The sequence below is a fragment of the Cetorhinus maximus genome, chromosome 2 (genome assembly GCF_964194155.1).
Source record: "Cetorhinus maximus chromosome 2, sCetMax3.hap1.1, whole genome shotgun sequence".
NCBI lineage: Eukaryota > Metazoa > Chordata > Chondrichthyes > Lamniformes > Cetorhinidae > Cetorhinus > Cetorhinus maximus.
The window spans coordinates 192,763,238-192,784,559 of record NC_135880.1 but is presented as its reverse complement, the minus strand read 5'-3'; the positions used below and the strand labels follow the sequence as shown (position 1 = coordinate 192,784,559).

Below are 21,322 nucleotides of genomic sequence, written 5' to 3'. Positions count from 1 at the left end.
CTAACCTGCACTAACTCCTGTGGCTCCCCATTCAGATTCCTTGTTTTTAATCTTTCCATGATCTCATCGCCCCCTATCTTTGTAACCCCTTCCAGCCCAACAACCAGCTGAGATCTCTGCACTACTTCAATTCTGTCCTGTTGCTCATCCCTGATTTTCTTTGCCGCACCATTGGTAGCTGTGCCTTCAGTTGTCTGAGCCCTAAGCTCTCAATCCCTTCTTATCTTCACCTGTAACATGTTTCTTTGACTGAGCTTTTGGTCGCCTGTCCCTTATATCTCACTATCCAGCTTAGTGTCAAATTTTGTTTGATGGCGCTGCACCTTAGAATGTTTACTGTGTTAAAGGTGCTATATAAGTACACGTTATAATTGTTACCAGTCATCACACTCCACCATGTATTAAGTGTTAAGTTTTTTCATCAGGCCAAGATGCTTTATAAATACAAGTATTTTTGCTTTGTGTTTTCACTGTCCTGGATTGTGATATCCTCTGTTTGTTGCACATCCTGCTTTCTTGCACGCTCTCACTCCTGACTGAGACTGTCACTAGAGGACCAAGAAATCTAGCAAAAGAGCATCGCCTCTCATAGAAACTAGGAGCAGGAGTAGGCCCTTCGAGCCTGCTCCGCCATTCATTATGATCATGGTTGATCATCCAACTCAATAGCCTGCTCCCGCTTTCTCCCCATACCCTTTGATCCCTTTCGACCCAAGAGCTATATCTAACTCCTTCTTGAAAGCATACAATGTTTTGGTCTCAACCACTTTCTGTGGTAACGAATTCCACAGGCTCACCACTGTCTGGGTGAAGAAATTTCTCCTCATCTCAGTCCTGAATGGTCTACCGCATAACCTCAGACTGTGACCCCTGATTCTGGACTCCCCCATCATCGGGAACATCCTTCCTGCATCGACCCTGTCAAGTCCTGTTAGAATTTTATAGGTTTCTATGAGATCCCCCCTCATTCTTCTGAACTCCAGCGAATATAATCCTAATCGGCTCAATCTCTCCTCATATGTCAGTCCCGCCATCCCAGGAATCAGTTGGGTAAACCTTCGCTGCACTCCCTCTATAGCAAGTACATCCTTACTCAGATAAGGAGACCAAAACTGCACACAATATTCCAGGTCTGGTCTCACCAAGACCCTGTACAATTGCAGCAAGACATCCCTGTTCCTGTACTTGAATCCTCTGGTTATGAAGGCCAACATACCATTTGCCTTCTTTACCGCCTGCTGCACCTGCATGCTTACCTTCAGCGACTGGTGTACAAGGACACCCAGGTCTCGTTGCACATTCCCCTCTCTCAATTTATAGCCATTCAGGTAATAATCTGCCTTCCTGTTTTTGCTACCAAAATGGATAACCTCACATTTATCCACATTATACTGCATCTGCCATGCATTTGCCCACTCACTCAGCTTGTCCAAATCACACTGAAGCATCTCTGCATCTTCCTCACAGTTCACCCTCCCACCCAGCTTTGTGTCATCTGCAAATTTGGAGATATCACATTTAATTCCCGCATCTAAATCATTAATATATATTGTGAATAACTGGGGTCCCAGCACTGTTCCCTGCAGTACCCCACTATTCACTGCCTGCCATTCGGAAAAAGACCCGTTTATTCCTACTCTTTGTTTCCTGTCTGCCAACCAGTTTTCTATCCATCTCAATACACTACCCCCAGTCCCATGCGCATTAATTTTACATGCCAATCTCTCATGCCCGCTTTGTTGAAAGCCTTCTGAAAGTCCAAATAAACTACATCCACTGGTGCCCCCTCATCAACTCTACTAGTTACATCCTCAAAAAATTCCAGTAGATTTGTCAAGCATGATTTCCCTTTCATAAATCCATGCTGACTTTGTCCGATTCTGCCACTGTTTTCCACGTGCTCAGCTATTAAATCTTTTATAATGGACCACAGTAGGTGATGTCTGGCTGTGTGGTTCACTCTATATTATCATGTTGTTAGTCTTATCGTAGTGTTTGATTTATGAACAAAATAAAATTATGTTGGAGGTGGTCACTTCTCAAATATTTGCTACATTTTAAAAAAAAGTTTGATAAAGTAGGATGGGAGGACCCAAGAACAATGCTACCTGCAGGCTGGGAGGAGCTTGCACTCTGTGACATGTTATACCTGAGAACATTCAGCTGGTTCCTCTACATTTCCTTAATTCATGACAGTTTTATTTATAACAGTCAACAACAAAAACAGAAAATGCTGGAAAAACTCTTCTTCTGAAGAAGGGTCAAACAGACTCGAATTGTTAACTCTGTTTCTCTCTCCACAGATGTTGCTAGGTCTGCTGAATGTTTCCAGCATTTTCTGTTTTTGTCCCAGATTTTCAGCATCCGCAGTATTTTGCTGTTATTTATAACAGTAATGGGTAAATCTTGCTGAGCTTTATTGCAAAGAGGATGTGGTACAAGAAAGGGAATTTTGCTACAATTGTAGAGGTGCTTTGGTAAGACTATACCTGGAGTACTGTGTACAGATTTGGTCTCCATATCTAAGGAACTATATACTTATAATAGAGGTGGTACAGAAAGCGTTCAGTAGATTGATTCCTGGCATGAGAGGGTTGTCCTATGTGGAGAGATTGACTAGGCCTATAGTCTCTGGAGTTTAGAAGAATGAGAAGAGTTCTCATTGAAACATATAAGGTTCTTAGCATCTACTCTGTCAAGCTCCCTGAAAGGCTATTTTCTCTGGCTGAAGAGTCTAGAAGTAGGGGTCACAATCTCAGGATGTCGGCCAACTATTTAGGACTGAAAGGGGGAGATACTACTTCACTCAGAGTTGTGAATCTTTTTGAATTCTGTACCCCAGGCAACTATGGATACTTGGTCATTGAGTATGTTCAAGACTGAGATCAATTGTTTTTTGAACTCTTATGGGGATCAGCAGGGGAGGTGGAGTTGAAGTAGATCAACCATGATTTTATTGAATGGGGGAGCAAGCTTGAAGAGCTGAATGGGCTACTGCTACTTATGTTCTTACACTGATTTTCTAGAAGATTGTTTTGTTCTGCTAATTGGTGAGGCTTCTTTAGTGTCTTCCAACACCCCACAATACCATATCTTGGAACCCCTCTGTGAAGACTGATGCTGGAGTAATTCTATTCCAGTTAGTCTTGGGTGTTACAAATACCCTTTTGGGGATGGGGGAGGTGAAAAGAGGGTGGACCATAATACCTAGAGTTTGCAAATACCTTGACACCTGAAGAGTATATTCTATAGTGATGTAAGTGTGCCATTACCACTGAGGGAGTGCCATCCTGGGTTTCAAGCTGTAGAGGATTTTTTGCATAACCCATGGATCGTACAGTTCATGGATGTTATTTTTCTGGAGAAGTCTGGTTAAATGTACCTTTTCTCCCTCTTTGTGCTTGGCTTCTCCAAGCCCCTGGTGAGCTGGCGAATTGATGACCCTTCAGCTCTGTCTGCTTACCTTGGTCTGTTGTCATTCGTCAAACACAGTTAAGATTGTGAACTTAATGTGGAAGAGGAGGGTGCTGGGGTTGGAATCTCAATAAAATGCTAGTCATTCATAGGATTATTTAGCATAGAAAGATTCCATTTGGTCCACCTTGCCTCTGAGAGATTAATTTGTCCCACCTTTTTTCCACATAGCCCTGCAAATTTTTCCTTTTGACGTATATATCCAATTCTCTTTGGAAAGTTACTACTGAATTTGCTTCTACCACCCTTTTGGGCAATGCATTCAAGATTGCAATAATTTGTTGGGTAGAAACATACGAACAAGGAGCAGGAGTAGGCCATTCAGCCCCTCAAACCTGCTCCGCCATTTAATAAGATCATGGCTCATCTGACTGTAACCTGAAATCTGCATCCCACCTACCCCCTATCACCCCCTTGCTTACCAATAATCTATCCACCTCTGCCTTAAAAACATTCAAAGACTCTGCTTCCACTGCCTTTTCAGGAAGAGTTCCAAAGACTCTCAACTCTTTGAGAGAAAAAATGTTGCCTCGTCTGTTTTAATGGGTGACCCCTTATTTTTAAATAGTGGCCCTTATGTCCCCTCTTTTTTTGCCAATTATTTTAAATCTGTCCTCTGACCTGCAGCCAGTGGAAGCAGTTTTTCCTCTTCACTCTTATCAAAACCCTTCATACTTTTGGACACCTATTATCTAATCTGTCATTTGAACTTGAGTATTCCTAAGATAAGAGACTTGCCATCGAAGCTTTTCATCTTCCGCTCATCAGGATGGATGCAAGAACGCCAAATTTCAAAGGGGCAACAATTTATACTGCATGAGAAAATCAGTTGGCACCCTTTTGGTAAAAATTTGGTATTCTTGTATCTGTTGTGTTGAGTGCTTCGTTAATGTCCCTTACCATAAGACATAGGAGCAGAACTAGGCCATTCAGCCCATTGAGTCTGCTCCGCCATTCAATGAGATCATGGTTGATCTGATAATCCTCAACTCCATTTTCCTGCCTTGTCCCCATTGATTCCCTTACTGATTAAAAATCTGTCTATCTCAGCCTTGGATATACTTAATGACCCAGCCTCTACAGCCCTCTGTGGTAAAGAACTCCACAGATTCACTACCCTCTGAGAGAAGAAATTCCTCCTCATCTCTGTTTTAACTGGGCGACCCCTTACTCTGAGATTATGCCCTCTGGTCCTAGACTGTCCCACAAGGGGAAACAACCTCTCCACGTCTGCCCTGTCAAGCCCCCTAAAAATATTATATGTTTCAATAAGGTCGCCTCTGTATTCTTAGAAACAGATTTTGCGCCCAGTTTATAATTTATTTATTTTAGGATCCTTATATAAACTCAGGTGAATGCTGCGATATTCTGAAAACATGGCATAAGTGAATTGAAAGTCCCATTTTTAGAGCAGCAGCTCCTTCCCTGTGCGGAAAGCTGTGAGCCTGTCCTCCAGCCACTAGGGGGTGGGGTAGCGTATCGGGCGGACTCTGCAGCGGCACCATGGAGCCGCCCGGTCACCAATGTTCAAACAAAGTCCCCGCTGATTGGGTGCAGTGAGTAAAGGCCTCACTGATTCGCCGTAGCCATCAACACCCTTCGCTGATTGGCCAACGGAATGCCGGCCGCTGTTTTGAAGATGGCGGAGAATCAGGCGGAGAGCGCGCCGGGGCCGGAGGAAAAGAAGCGGAAACTGAGCGGGAGTGGAGCCGAGGTGCAGAAGGCGCCGGCCGAGCGAAGCAGCTTCAAGCTGAACAGCTTCAGCGTCGAGAAAATACTAAGAGAGAGCGCGCGGGATAAAACCATCTTCATTCACGGCAAGGTGAGAGGGGGAGGGGCCCCAGTGGGAAGGGGGAGGGCCCCCAGTGGGAAGGGGGAGGGCCCCCAGTGGGAAAATTTCTTCATTCAAGAGCGTGGTTAACCTGTGGAATTCTCTACCACAGAAGGCTGTGGAGGCCAGGTCACTGAGTATGTTCAAGAAAGAAATTGATAATTTTTTGGATATTAGGGGCTTCAAGAGGTATGGAGAGAAAGCAGGAATATGGCGTTGAGATAGAGGATCAGCCATGATCATATTGAATGGCGGAGCAGGCTCGAAGGGCTGGATAGCCTACTCCTAATTTCTATGTGATGTGCTAGTGTCCCACAATTCAGCATAATATATTGGGTGATATACTTCAATAACTTGATTACTGCACATAGCTAAACTGCTATTTCTGAATAATTATCAAACTTAAACTTTTCTACACCATACACACTTTTTTAAGCAAGGGTGTAACATTTGCGATCCTTCAGTTCTTTGGCACTACCTCTGTAGCTAAGAAGGATCGGAGGATTATTGCCAGTGCCTCCATAATTTCCTCCCTTACTTTCCTCGGTACCCTTGGATGCGGTCCATGGCTCTGATGACTTTAAAGTATAGCCGGCCTTTCTCATATATGTTCTTTATCAATTTTTAGCCTATCCAGTATCTTAACCACCTCCTGCTTCATTGTAATTTCCACAGAATCTTCTTCCTTGGTACAGACAGATGCAAACCTCTCATATAGTACTTTAGCCATGTCCTCTGCCCCCATGCATAGATCATCTTTTTGGTCCCTAATCAACCCCCTCTTCTTACTACTACTCTTTTATGTGACTATAGAACACTTGGATTTGCTTTTGTGTTATTTCTCAATCTCCTCTCATTCTCACTCTGCTTATTTCCTTTTTCTCTTCCACTCTGAACTTTTATATTCAGTTTGGTTCTCACATGTATTGGCAACCTGACATCTGTCATACACACTATTTTTCTGCTCTGTCTCGCTCTCTATCTCCTTCATGAGTCCAAAGAACCCTGTATTTGCATGTCACACCTTTCCCTCTTGTGGGAATGTGCCTTCACTGTACTTGAACCATTTATTCATTATGGGTAGCCCATTGTTCTGCTGCAGTTTTTTGCCAGATCTGTTCCCTTGTTGAAATTGAATCTACTTGGTTAAATATTTTTACTCTAACCTTACGACACTATGAACAATGTTCCCTACAGACACTTGATACTCTTGACTCACCTCATTTCCCAGAACCAGATCCTGTAATACTTCCTCATTGGGTCAGAAAAGTACTGATCAAGAGATTTCTCCTGGAAGTACATCAAAAACTCTTCTCTCTCTCTGCCCTTTACACTGTTACTATCCCTGTCTATATTAGGATAAATAAAGTCTCTCTCTCTTACTCGCTTGCTCTCTCATGCTTTCACTTTTGCTCTCCAGCACTGTTATATACTTCTTAATTGACACTATCGTCCGTCCTCCTTTATTTCTTTCCCTATCTTTCCTGAATGTCTTGTAATATTTAGAGTAGCCAACCCTATCCTTTTTTGATGCCACAACATCATATCACCATCTGGTTATGTGCATCTGCACCTCACCAATCATATTGACTACGCTTTGTGCATTTGCATTTCACCTTGGTCTTGACCCCACCTGATAACTTATTATCTCTTACTCTGACGCTCTCTGCCTCTCTCAATACTTTGTGCACCTTTTTTCTCTCTATAAACGCTACATTCTGGCTCCCATCTCCCTGTTAGGAGGGAAACAGAGAGTTAAAATTTGTGTCGAGCCTGACTCTCTTCAGAACAGCTCTAGACACATCATTTGTTTCTTTGCTTGTCCCACAATCTTCAGCCAGAAGTGCTGAGTGGATGATCCATCTCGGCCTACTCCAGAGGTCCCCAGCATCACAGATGGCAGTCTTCAGCCAATTCGATTCACTCCACGTGATATCAAAAAATGGCTGAAGGCACTGGATACTGCAAAGGTTATGGGCCCTGACATTATTCTGGCAATAGTACTGAAGACTTGTACTCCAGAACTTGCCACGCCACTAGCCAAGCTGTTCCAGGATAGCTACAACACTGACACCTACCTGGCTATGTGGAAAGTTGCCCAGGTATGTCCTGTACACAAAAAGCAGGACAAATCCAACCTGGCCAATTACTGCCCCATCAGTCTACTCTCGATCAACAGTAAAGTAATGGAAGGGGTCATCAACAGTGCTATCAAGCGGCACTTGCTTAGCAATAACCTGCTCACTGATGCCCAGTTTGGGTTCTGCAGGGCCACTCGGCTCCTGACCTCATTACAGCCTTGGCTCAAACATGGACCAAAGAGCTGAATTCCAGAGGTGAGGTGAGAGTGACTGCCCTTGTCATCAAAGCAGTATTTGACTGAGTGTGGCATCAAGGTGCCCTAGCAAAACTGGAGTCAATGGGAAAACTCTCTGTTGGTTGGAGTAATACCTAGCACAAAAGAAGATGGTTGTGGTTGTTGGAGGTCAGTCATCTCAGCTGCGGGACATCACTGCAGGAGTTCCTCAGGGTAGTGTCCTGGGCCCAACCATTTTCATCTGCTTCATCAGTGACCTTCCTTCCATCATAAGGTCAGAAGTTGGGATGTTTGTTGATGATTGCACAATGTTCAGCACCATTCGCAACTCCTCAGATACTGAAGCAGTCCATGTCCAAATGCAGCAAGACCTGGACAATATTCAGGCTTGGGCTGACAAGTGGCAAGTAACATTTGTGCCACACGAGTGTCAGGCAATGACCATCTCCAACAAGAGAGAATCCAACCATCGCCCCATGATGTTCAATTGCATTGCCATCACTGAATCCCCCACTATCAACATCCTGGGGGTTACCATTGACCAGAAACTGAACTGGACTAGCCATTATAAATACTGTGGCTACAAGAGCAGGTCAGAGGCTAGGAATCGTGCGACCGAGTAATTCACCTTCTGACTCCCCAAAGCCTGTCCACCATCCACGAGGCACAAGTCAGGAGTGTGATGGAATACTCTCCACTTGCCTGGATGAGTGCAACTCCCACAACACTCAAGAAGCTGGACAGCGTCCAGGACAAAGCAGCCCACTTGATTGGCACCACACCCACAACCGTTTACTCCCTCCACCACCGCTGCGCAGTAGCAGCAGTGTGTACCATTTACAAGATGCACTGCAGGAATTCACCAAGGCTCCTTAGACAGTACCTTCCGAACCCACAACAACTACCACCTAGAAGGACAAGGGCAGCAGATAGATGGGAACACCACCACCTGGAAGCTCCCCTCTAAGTCACTCACCATCCTGACTCGGAAATATATCGCCGTTCCTTAACTGTCGCTGGGTCAAAATCCTGGAACTCCATCCCTAACAGCACTGTGGGTGTACCTACAGCACATGGACTGCAGCGGTTCAAGAAGACAGCTCACCACCACCTTCTCAAGGGCAGTTAGGGATGGGCAATAAAATGCTGGCCCAGCCGTGAATGAATAAAAAAAAATTGTCCCTTTGGCCTTGCACCACCTTGTCATTTAATCTCTCCTGTTTTTCAACCAATCACATACCTTTCCTTCTGTTCATTTTCCCACCGTTTCCAACCCCCACCTTTCATTTCCTTAAAACCAATTACATATCAAACTTTTTCCAGTTCTGATGAAAGGTCATCGACCTGAAATAATTAACTCTCTTTCTCAAACTACCAATGCTGCCAGATCTGCTATTTCCAGCATTTTCTGTTATTCCAGATTTCCATCATCTGCAGTATTTTGCTTTTGTTTCAATGTAATGATGGATTAGCAGAGGATTCCTTGTGGTCAGATTGTATTCATTAGAGCAGACACATTCCACTGCACTCTGTGGTGGTGGTTGAGTGCTATGATTTGGTAAACGATTTGTTTAATGTGGCAGGTTGGAGAGGACTGCGGAGAAACTCAGGATGCCGTGGTCATTCTAGAGAAGACACCTTTCTGTGAGGAAACTCTACCACAGCTTCTCAACAAGGACGCAGATCTCCGCCTTCAGATGAAGAATGACATCTACAGCACACACCACCTCTACCCCCTTCCAGCCTTCAATGGTACGATGCAGTCCAGCCCAGCCCTGCTGTCCATACGCAATTGGTCAGCATCAAGCTGGGCTGCAGCTTAATTTAGAACATCAGTTACAGTTTTAATGGTTTCTAAATTCAGTGGTTTCCTTAGTACTTGACTGAAGTGCAGATGGGTGTGAAACTTTCAAACTTGTCCACCTAAAACTTCAGAAGTACAGTTATTCTTCTTTCAAACACCTGGAGAGAGTTTCAATAGCAACAACTGTACTAATCCGCATTTTTAATGTAATGAAACCTCCCAAGGTGCTTCACAGGATCGTAAAACACACCAGATCACATAAGGGAGATATTAGGTCAGATGAGCAAAAGCTTGGCCAAAGAGGTAGGTTTTAGAGAGTGTCTTAAAGGAAGAAAGAGAGGTGGAGAGATGTAGTGAGGGAATACCATAGCTTTCAGCCTCGGCAGCTAAAGGCACGGCCACCAATGCTGGAACAGTTAGAATCAGGAATGCACAAGAGGCCGGAATTAAAGAGCACATATATCTTGGAGGGTTGTGGGCTGGATCAGATTACAGAGATAGGGAGGGGCGAGGCCATGGAGGGATTTGAAAACAAGGATGAGGATTGTAAAATTATGATGTTGCTCGACTAGGAGCCAATGTAGGTCAGCAAGCACAAGAGTGGTAGGGGAACTGGTCTTGCTATGAGTTAAGACATGGGTAGCAGAGTTTTGGATGACCTCAAGTTTATGGAGGGTAGATTGCAGAAGACCAGCCGGAAGTGCACTGAGCAGTCATGTTTAGAGGTAATGAAGGCAGGAGTGAGGGATCAGCAGCAGATGAGCTGAGACAAGGAGAAGTCGGGTGATGTTACAGAAGTGGAAGAAGGTGGTCTTAGTGATGGCATGAATATGAGGCTGGGAAATCATCTCGGGATCAAATATGACCAATGTTGCCAACAGACTGGCTTATCCCAGACTGTTGCCAGTGAGAAGGATACAGTCAGTAGCTAGTGTGGTGGTTTATTACTGAAGTACAGTACTGATGGATCAGATCTGTCACTGTATGATAGTGGGATACTGAAATTGTTGGTGCGGATCTCACACGGTATAACACTGGAGTACATAACTGGTATGTACAGGTCTGTCACTGTATAATGCTAGGTACAGTACTTCTGGGTACAGGTCTGTCTTTGTATAATACTGGGGTATAGGAATAGTTACTGCAGATCTCACAAGATATAAGGGGCTACAGTACTGGTGGGTACATGTTTGTCTATATGTAACAATGGGGTACAGCACTGGTAGGTGCACATCTGTCACTATAACACTGGAGTATAGTACTGCTGAATACAGATCTGTGTCATAGGGCCGTCACTTCCAAGCTCCAGGGTGTCGCATTGCGGGGGGGGCACCCCAAAGATGCGCTGGGGAACACACCCCCATGCCACCCTCCCACAACCCCCTCCAGGAAATTCCCAGGTAAGGATTGCAAGGCGAGTGCAAACTTCCGATGGGCAATTGCTCTGCACCGGGAGCCATCTGAAAATTACATTTAAATCGCAAACATCGGATGGTTCCGACTGTCTTACATCAGTAGTTACCCCAAAAAGGTTAGAAGAATTAAAACCACTTCTAGCTTCTGGGTTACTATAGCACTGACACACCGCAGCCCAACATCCTGAACCTCCAGTTGACTCCTCCATCTGCCCCCTGACAAACCCCACCCTGCCCCCACGGGGTATCTTACACCCTGCCCACTGCCCCCACCCCCCCAGCTGCCACCAGGCCCTACTCTCATTCCCTCCTCCCCTCCCCTGCCACTATCAAGCCCTACTCTCATCTCAAACCACCCCCTCCACCCCACAGCCAGGCCTGGCTTTTGCCCCCAGCCCCACCACCACCCCTCCCAAGGCTTGATGCGACCTGATACCTGACCCAAACCTGCCCCCAGCCTTCCACCCCCACCCAAAGCTCGACCCGATTCCGCACCCCTCCCCTCCCTCACCTCCCAAAAGCCCACTGATCACCCCCAAAGGGCCCGGCCCAACCTGACAGTGTTTCCCTCTCCCAAAGGCGGGATGCGCGTCCATGCCCCACCCCTATCCCCAAGGCTCAACCCAATGCCCCAGCCCCCCAGGCCTGACCCCACTACCCCCCTCACAAGGCTTTACCCGACCACCCCACTCCCAGCCCTAACCACTTGCACTTACCTTCTCCCTGGCTTGTCAAAGACCTTTTAAACCTGGCTGGACCTGGTTTATGGCAGTTTATGCAGCAGTTCAAGAACACAGCTCACCACCACCTTCTCTAGGGCAACTAGGGATGGGCAATAAATGCTGACCCAGCCATTGAAGCCCACATCCCATGAATGAATTAAAAAAAAAAGGTGGCGTGGCTCCCTTACCTGCGACTCTACAGTCCCCAACACTAGGTCCTAGGGACCCACCTCAGTACCCAGATCTTGCCTGGCCTGAGTTGGTGGGATGTGAACCTGAGTCCCAGAGCATTACCCTGGGCCTCTAGAATACCGGTCCTGTGATAATACCACGATGCCACCACCTTCCCTCACCTGACTGATAAATCTGAACAACAAGACCTGTGAGTATAAGCAACTTCTGACATCTGTACATTAAGGGGAACTTGGATTTAAACTTTTATATGTGCCACTCGAGGCTCCATGTGACATGAACTATGTTAACATAAGAGTCCATTTCTCATGTCTGATGTTGTGACAAAGTTAAATATTGAATTGCGTTGTCTTGTGTTAGCCAGTTCCTATGACTGATTGGCATCAGCTATATCTCAGAGGGAGCACCTTTGCCTCTAAGTTTCAAGCCCCAATCCAAATTTGAGCACAAAAATCAAGGATGGCACCATTGTGCGGTACTCAAGGAGTTAGAGATGCCACCTTTTGGATAAAACATGAAAACATAGTTTGTTCAGTGGATGTAAAAGACACAGTATTCGAAGAAGAGTAGGGAAGTTCTCTCTGGTGCCCTGGTAGGTATTGATCCCTCAAGCAACATCACTAAAACAGATTGTTGTGTCATCATAACATTGCTGTTAGATGTTGGCTGCTGAATCAGAATTTTTGCACAGCACACTCTATCCTTTGGAGCTTAATGTTTAATTAATATCCTTAACTTTATAATCTTATGTCTTGCATTTCCAGTCACTAAGCTTTTGACAAGTTTTAGTGCATTTTTAAACATTATTTTGAAGGAAATGACAGTGCAAAGGCTGGCATTGAGCCATTGCTGGACACTTCAATAAAAATTATTTACCTCTTTATAATGTCACATTATTCTATTTTGGCAACTGAACCGGGTGTTAAATTTCACAGTTTTGAAGTCTGTTTCCTATTTACCTTTGAAATGGATCCAGAGGAAACCCCACATAGGACATTGCATTATCTCTTATGAGGTAAGCAGTGAGAATGTGTCAAGAAGATGTAATAATTCTCATAATGTTATTGGAATTTATTTTAAATAGATTAATAGTGGGATGTGTGTGTGTGTGTTTGATGTGTGTGTGTGTGTGTGAGAGAGTGACTTAATTGAATTAGTCTGGGTGCTTTGATCTAAGAAGAGAAGTTTGAAATGTTAATTAGTTAAACATGGGGAAGTTTAGAAACATAGGTATCAAGGAAACATTTGCATTTTGAAATGAACCAGGCTAGATTGTTTTCAAAGGAGGGGTGAAATGTGTCACCTAGCCGGGTGAAGTTTAGAAACAGCGGGCAGAATTTTCCCCCCGTTGGGGGGGGAAGTTGATGGGCTGGTAAGTGCGGGCATGCTTCCGATCAGCGTCCCCGATTGGAGGCGGTGCGCCATTTTACATGGGCGGGCAAATGAAGGCCCGCCCAGCGTGACGTCCGCAGGGAAATGCTATGCGCTCCCTGTGCAGGCGGGGTGGGGGAAATCCCTAAAATCGAGAGTGCGCTCTTTCACACATGCGCACGAAAGAGCACACTCGTCTCCTTGAGGCTAAGTGCTGTAGGAGCAGAAGTAGGCCATTCAGCCCATTGACTCTGCCCTACCATTCGATGAGATCATGGCTGACCTGATAATCCTCAACTCCACCTTCCTGCCTTTTACCCATAACCTTTGATTCCCTTACAGATTAAAAATCTGTCTATCTCAGCCTTGAATATACTTAACGACCCAGCCTCTACGGACCTCTGTGGTAACGAACTCCACAGATTAACTACTCCCTGAGAGAAGAAATCCCTCCTCATCTCTGTTTTAAATGGGTAACCCCTTACTCTGAGATTATGCCCTCTGGTCCTAGACTCTCCTCCAAGGAGAAACAACCTCTCAGCATCTACCCTGTCAAGCCCCCTAAGAATCTTATATGTTTCAATAAGGTCGCCTCTGATTCTTCTATACTCCAATGAGTACAGACCCAACCTACTCAACCTCTCCTCATAAGAAAATCCCTCCATCCCCGGGATTAACCTGGTGAACCTTCTCTTGACTGCCTCCAATGCCAGTACATCTTTCCTTAGATAAGGGGACCAAAACTGTTCACAGTATTCTAGGTGCGGTCTAACTAATGCCTTGTATAGTTTTAGCAAGACTTCCCTATTTTTATACTCCGTTCCCTTTGAAATAAAGGCCAACATTCCATTTGCCTTTCCTATTACCTGTTGAACTTGTATGCAAACTTTTTGGCATTCATGCACAAGGACCCTCAAATCCTTCTGTGCTGAAACTTTCTGCAGTCTTTCTTCATTTAAGTAAGATTCAGCTCTTCTATTCTTCCTGCCAAAGTGCATAACCTCACATTTTCCCACATTATATTCCATCTGCCAGGTTTTTCCCCATTCACTTAACCTGTCTATATCCCTCTGTAGACTCTTTGTGTCATCCTCACTACTTGTCTTCCCACCTATTTTTGTGTCATCTGAAAACTTGGTGATAGTACATTCATTTCCCAATCCAAGTCATTAATATATATTGTAAATAATTGTGGCCCCAGCACTGATCTCTGTGGCATTCCACTAGTTACAGGTTGCCATCCTGAAAATGCCCCCCCGTATCCCAACTCTCTGTCTTCTATTAGTTAGCCAATCCTCTATCAATGCTAATATACTACCCCCAACACCATGGGCTGTTATCTTATTAAGTAGCCTTATGTGCAGTACCTTATCAAAAGCTTTTTGGAAATTCAAATATATTACATCTACTGGTTCCCCTTTATCTATCCTGATTGTTACCTCCTCAGAGAATTGTAATAAATTTGTCAGGCATGATTTCCCCTTCATGAACTCATGCTAACTCTGCCTGATTATATTATGCATTTCTAAATGCTCTGCTATTACATCCTTTATAGTAGACTCTAACATTTTCCTAATGACTTTGGAAGGAGTAATTTGACAAGGAAGTATTCAATGAACGGCATAACACTAGGAAGTTCTGAGGAACAAAGGGACCTTGGCGTGTATGTCCATAGATCTCTGAAGGTGGAGGGGCATGTTAGTGGGGTGGTGAAAAAGGTATATGGGACACTTGCCTTTATCAATAGAGGCATAGATTACAAAAGTAAGGAGGTCATGTTGGAGTTGTATAGAACCTTGGTGAGGCCACAGCTGGAGTACTGTGTGCAGTTCTGGTCGCCACATAAGAAGGATGTGATTGCACTGGAGGGGGTGCAGAGGAGATTCACCAGGATGTTGCCTGGGATGAAACATTTTAACTTATGAAGAGGTTGGATAGAGAGGTTGGGTTGTTTTCGTTGAAGCAGAGAAGACTGAGGGGCGACCTGATCGAGGTGTAGAAGATTATGAGGGGCATGGACAGGGTGGATAGGGAGCAGCTGTTCCCTTTAGTTGAAGGGTCTGTCACAAGGGGGCATAACTTCAAGGTGAGGGGCAGGAGGTTTAGTGGGGATGTGAGGAAAAACTTTTTTACCCAGAGGGTGGTGACGGTCGGGAACGCGCAGTCTGGGAGGATGGCGGAGGCGGGTTGCCTCACATCCTTTAAAAAGCACCTGGATGAGCACTTGGCACATCATAACATTCAAGGCTATGGACCAAGTGCTGGTAAATGGGATTAGGTAGGTAGGTCAGGTATTTCTCGTGTCGATGCAGACTCGATGGGCCGACGTTCCATCTTCTGCACTGAGAGATTCTGTGAATGACACATGTTAAGCTAACTGGTATACCTGTTTTTTGTCTCCCTCTCTCTTTGAATAGGGGTGTTACATTGGCAGTTTTCCAATTTCTAGGACTTTTCTAGACTCTAAGGATTCTTGGAAGATTACTACCAGTGCATCTACTATCTCTGCAGCTACTTCCTTTAGTATCTAAGAATGCAACCCATTAGTTTCCCTAGTACTTTTTCTCTAGTGATAGTTATTGTATTTATTTCCTCACCCACTTTGCCCCTTGATTATTTTGTATTTTTGGAATGCTATTAGTGTCTTCTACCGTGAAGACTGATGCAAAGTATTTATTCAACTCCTCTGCCATTTCCTGGTTCCCCATTATTATTTCCTCAGCCTCGTTCTCTAAGGGACCTATGTCCACATTGTCCCTATCTTCCCTTGCTGTCCGTTTTTATATTACTTGCTAGTTTACTTCAATGTTTATTTTCTCCCTCTTTATTATTTTTTTGTTCATCTTCTGTTGGTTTTAAAACTTTCCCAATCCTCTGGCTTACCACTAATCTTTGCCACATTGTATGTTTTTCCTTTCAATTTGATGCACTCCTTAACTTCCTTGGTTAACCATGATTGGTTTATCCCCCTCCTAGAATCCTTCTTCCTCACTGGGATATATCTTTGTTGTGAGTCATGAACTATTTTCTTGAATGTCTGCCATTGTTCATCAACCGTCTTTTCTGCTAAACTCCTTTCTCAATCCACTCCAGCCATCTCTGTGCTCATTCCTTTGTAATTACTCTTATTTAAGATTAGCACAGTTGTTTCCGACCCAAGTTTTTCACTCTCAAACTGAATGCTAAATTCTACTACCATGTTATGGTCACTGTTTTACAGGGCACCTTTTACTCTGAGATCATTTATTAAACCTGCCTCATTACACATTACCAGATTCAAAACAACCTGATCCCTGGTTGGATTTACAACATATTGTTCTAGGAAACTGTCCCGAATACACTATATGAATTCTTGTTTGCGGCTACCTCTGCCAATTTGACTTTCCCAATCCATATGAAGATTAAAGTCACCCATGATTAATGTACTGCCTTCTTTATATGCCCTCATTATGTCCTGATTTATTTTCTGTCCTACAGCATAGCTACTGTTAGGGGGCATATAGACTACTTCCACCAGTGTCGTCTTCCCTTTGTTATTTCTTACCTCCACCCATATAGATTCAGCATCTTCCAATCCAAGGTCATTTCTTGCTATCGTACTTTTCCCATCTCGTACTAACAAGGCCACCCCACCACCCTTTGCTTCTTGTCTGTTCTTTCGAAAAGTTGCATACCCCTGAATATTTAGTTCCCGGCTTTGATCTTCTTTTAACCATGTCTCCATAATGGCTACAGGACCATACCCATTAACCTCTATTTGTGCTGTTAATTCATGTATTTTGTTCCGAATACTACGTGCATTTAAGAGCCATTAATTTTGCCTTTTTATAATTTTTTCCCCCTTTGACCCTATTTGCTGCTTTTTTTTAAATGTTTGTACACTCTGTCCCTTCCTGTCACACTCTGGGTATCATTGCCTAAAAAAGCTGCCCTGCAAGGCTGCCATATCTTTGCTTTGTAAGCCTACACATCCCATTTCCAGAGGCCCAGCCCCCCCATTTAGTTTAAAACCCTCTCCGCAGCCCTAGTCATTTGATTCGCCAGGACACTGGTCCCAGCACAGTTCAAGTGAAGCGCGTCCCACTGGAACAGCTCCCTTCTACCCCAGTACTGATGCCAGTGCTCCATTAACTGAAACCCATTCCTCCCACGCCAATCATTGAGCCACGCATTTAACTCCTTGACTTTATTTACCCTATGCCACTTTGCCTTGGCTCAGGTAGTAATCCTGAGGTTATTACCTTGGAGGTTCTGCTTTTTAATTTAGCTCCTAACTGTTCAAATTCTTTCAGTAGAACCTCCTTTCTAGCCCTATCAATGTCATTGGTACCAACGTAGACGACAACAACTGGATCCCTCCCCTCTCACTCCAAGTTCCTCTCCAGCCTTGAGGAGCTGTCTTTAACCCTGGCACCAGGCAGGCAACACAGCCTTCGGGACTCACGCTCATGGCTGCAGAGAACAGTATCTATCCCCCTAATTATACTGTCCCCTACCACTACTATGTTCCTATTTCCTCCTCCTACTTGAATGGCTCCCTGTACCACAGGGCCGTGGTCAGTTCGCTCATCCTCCCTGCACTCCCTGTTCTCGTCCACACAGCTTGCAAGAACCTCGTAACTGTTGGACAATTGCAGGGGCTGAGGCTCCTCGAACGCAACTCCCTGGGTCCCCATACCTGCCTCACCTGCAGTCACACCCTCCTGTCCCTGATCACAGACCAAATTTGAATTACCTAATCCGAGGGGTATGACCCCCGCTCCTGGAGCAAAGTGTCCAGATAACTTCCCCCCCCCACCGATGTGGCGCAATGTCTGCAGCTCGGACTCCAGCTCCTCAACTCGGGTCCGAAGTTCCTCGAGCTGCAAATAACCAGCTTATATTTCACCCCTCTCCTATTTTTACTTAGTTCGTTGAAGGGTCATGAGGACTCGAAACGTCAACTCTTTTCTTCTCCGCCGATGCTGCCAGACCTGCTGAGTTTTTCCAGGTAATTCTGTTTTTGACTTAGTACAGGTTTGTTCTCTTTGGATCACCTTGGTGTCCAGCAGATCCCACATGCTGCAGCAGCAACACATCACCCGTCCTCCTATCGCTAACTTATTTAATTTATTGATTAATTACTCTAGGTATCCCTGCTCTTTACACTTCATTGTAATTTTTTTTACACCAGTGTCAATCTTATACTTGTAAAGTTATTTTTATGAAAGAAAATATAGAGACGAAATACAAACTATAGACCTTCATTTTACTTCAAAGATTAGAAATACTCACCAATCCAACTCACCAATCAGCTGTTCTCCCCGCTCTTTTTAAATGAAATCTCTCCGTTCTTTGTTTAAAATGAAGCCTCCACTCTCCCCCCGCCCTTGCACAGTTTTAAAATGAATTCTCCACACTCACCCTGCTCGGTTTTCAAAATGAAAATTTCTTGGTTCTCAAGAATTCTCTTTCCCAAGACTTAACCCATAAACGACCTTTCCTAGATGGAATAAAAGAGTGCAGGTTTCCTGTGCCTTAAGCACTGGACCTTACAAGTGTGAGAAAGCCTTCAGCATCTATGCCTCAAGCTGCTGCCTTCAAAGGACTGAAGTTAAGAAAACTCACTTGGAATTCAACTTGTTCAGGGTATCATGTTTCTTTGCCTGGGTCTTTTAAAATCTAAAACAAAAACAGAATTACCTGGAAAAACTCAGCAGGTCTGGCAGCATCGGCAGAGAAGAATAAAGTTGACGTTTCGAGTCCTCATGGCCCTTCAACAGAACTGAGTAAAATTAGAAGAGGGGTGAAATATAAGCTGGTTTAAGGTGGGGGGGGTGGTGGGGAGAGAGAAGTGGGGGGGCGGGGGTGGTTGTAGGGACAAGCAAGCAGTGATAGGAGCAGATAATCAAAAGATGTCACAGACAAAAGAACAAAGAGGTGTTGAAGGTGGTGATATTATCTAAGAGAATGTGCTAATTAAGAATGGATGGCAGGACACACAAGGTACAGATAGCTCTAGTGGAGGTGGGGTGAAATAAGACTAACAGGGCATAAAAGATATAAATTTAAAAATAATGGAAATAGGTGGGAAAAGAAAAATCTATATAAATTATTGGAAAAAACAAAAGGCGGGGGGAAGAAACGGAAAGGGGGTGGGGATGGAGGAGGGAGTTCAAGATCTAAAGTTGTTGAATTCAATATTCAGTCTGGAAGGCTGTAAAGTGCCTAGTCGGAAGATGAGGTGCTGTTCCTCCAGTTTGCGTTGACCTTCACTGGAACAATGCAGCAAGCCAAGGACAGACATATGGGCAAGAGAGCAGGGTGGAGTGTTAAAATGGCAAGCGACAGGGAGGTTTGGGTCATTCTTGCGGACAGACCGCAGGTGTTCTGCAAAGTGGTCTCCTCTACATTGGAGAGACCAAACGCAAACTGGGCGACCGCTTTGCAGAACACCTGTGGTCAGTCCGCAAGAATGACCCAAACCTCCCTGTCGCTTGCCATTTTAACACTCCACCCTGCTCTCTTGCCCACATGTCTGTCCTTGGCTTGCTGCATTGTTCCAGTGAAGCTCAACGCAAACTGGAGGAACAGCATCTCATCTTCCCACTAGGCACTTTACAGCCTTCCGGACTGAATATTGAATTCAACAACTTTAGATCTTGAACTCTCTCCTCCATCCCCACCCCCTTTCCGTTTCTTCCCCCTCCCTTTTGTTTTTTCCAATAATTTATATAGATTTTTCTTTTCCCACCTATTTCCATTATTTTTAAATTTATACCTTTTATGCCCTGGTAGTCTTATTTCACTCCACCCCCACTACAGCTGTACCTTGTGTCCTGCCATCCATTCTTAATTAGCACATTCTCTTAGATAATATCACCACCTTCAACACCTCTTTGTTCTTTTGTCTGTGACATCTTTTGATTATCTGCTCCTATCATTGCTTGCTTGTCCCTACAACCACCCCACCACCCCCCCCCCCCCAACTTCTCTCCCCCCACCTTAAACCACCTTATATTTCACCCCTCCTAATTTTACTCAGTTCTGTTGAACGGTCATGAGGACTCGAAACGTCAACTTTATTCTTCTCTGCCGATGCTGCCAGACCTGCTGAGTTTTTCCAGGTAATTCTGTTTTTGTTTTGGATTTCCAGCATCCGCAGTTTTTTGTTTTTATCTTTTAAAATCTATATGTGCCTCACTGTTGCCTTAACAAAAATGTGAGTGGGAGTTAGATTGATTAGGGGATTTAGAAGTTATCAAAGTAGTATTTTGTAGACCTTTGTTTGTATTTAAACCATTTCTCTTCTTAATAAATGTTTAATTTAGTTTTATAAAAAACCTATAAGACTTGGTGTTCAATAAGAATTCTGAATTCTTACTGAATTCAAGGCATGCATCTCGAAATTTATACAAATTGAAAATTAGTTGTGACAGTTGTTTCAGGTTTCCCTCTGGAATTTGAACAACTCAGCATTTACCATCTGCTATGTCATAACTAGATGATAGTAATAGATTTCAGTATGATGTAAGTAGACTGGTGAAATACAGATGATGACAGAAATTTTACATGGAGAAGCACAAAGCAATTAATTTTTTTTCACACTAGTGTCAGTCTTATACTTGTAAAGTTATTTTTATGAAATAAAATAAAGAGACTAAATACAAACTATAGACCTTAATTTTACTTCAAAGACTAGAAATACTCACCAATCCAACTCACCAATCAGCTGTTCTCCCCGCTCTTTTTAAATGAAACCTCCCCGTTCTTTGTTTAAAATGAAGCCTCGACACTCCCTTCCCCCCCACCCCGGCGCGGTTTTAAAATGAATTCTCCACACAAAAATGAGGAAATGCAATATAAACTAAATGGTCACAATCTTAAAGTGGGTTCAGGAACAGAGAGACATGGGAATGTCAAAAATTTATGGCATAAAGTTTATGGTCTTTCACCCCATTGTGTCTGTACCAACCAAAATGAGCAATCATGCCTAATCCCACTTTCTAGATCTTGGTGCATAGTCTTGTAAGTTATAGCAATTCGACTACATATAAATGCAATGAGAGCTTCTGCCTCTATCACCCTTTTAGGGAGTGCATTCTGCCCCACTGCCCTCTGGGCAAAAAGATTTCTCCTCAACTCTCCTATAATCCTTCTGCCAATTACTTTAAATCCATGCACTCTGGTTATTAATTTCTCTTTTAAGGTAAATAA

At 44.1% G+C, this 21,322-nt stretch overlaps 1 protein-coding gene across 1 annotated transcript in view; it reads left to right on the top strand.

The window, feature by feature from the left end:
* Nucleotides 1–5,077: 5,077 nt before the first annotated feature.
* Nucleotides 5,078–21,322, top strand: part of dcps (decapping enzyme, scavenger) — a 63,029-nt gene continuing 46,784 nt past the window's right edge. Inside the window, exons 1-2 of the mRNA XM_078531004.1 lie at nucleotides 5,078–5,296; nucleotides 9,206–9,374. Of these exons, the coding sequence (XP_078387130.1) occupies nucleotides 5,093–5,296; nucleotides 9,206–9,374 (373 nt within the window). The 5' untranslated portion in view covers nucleotides 5,078–5,092. The remainder of the gene's footprint in view (nucleotides 5,297–9,205; nucleotides 9,375–21,322) is intronic.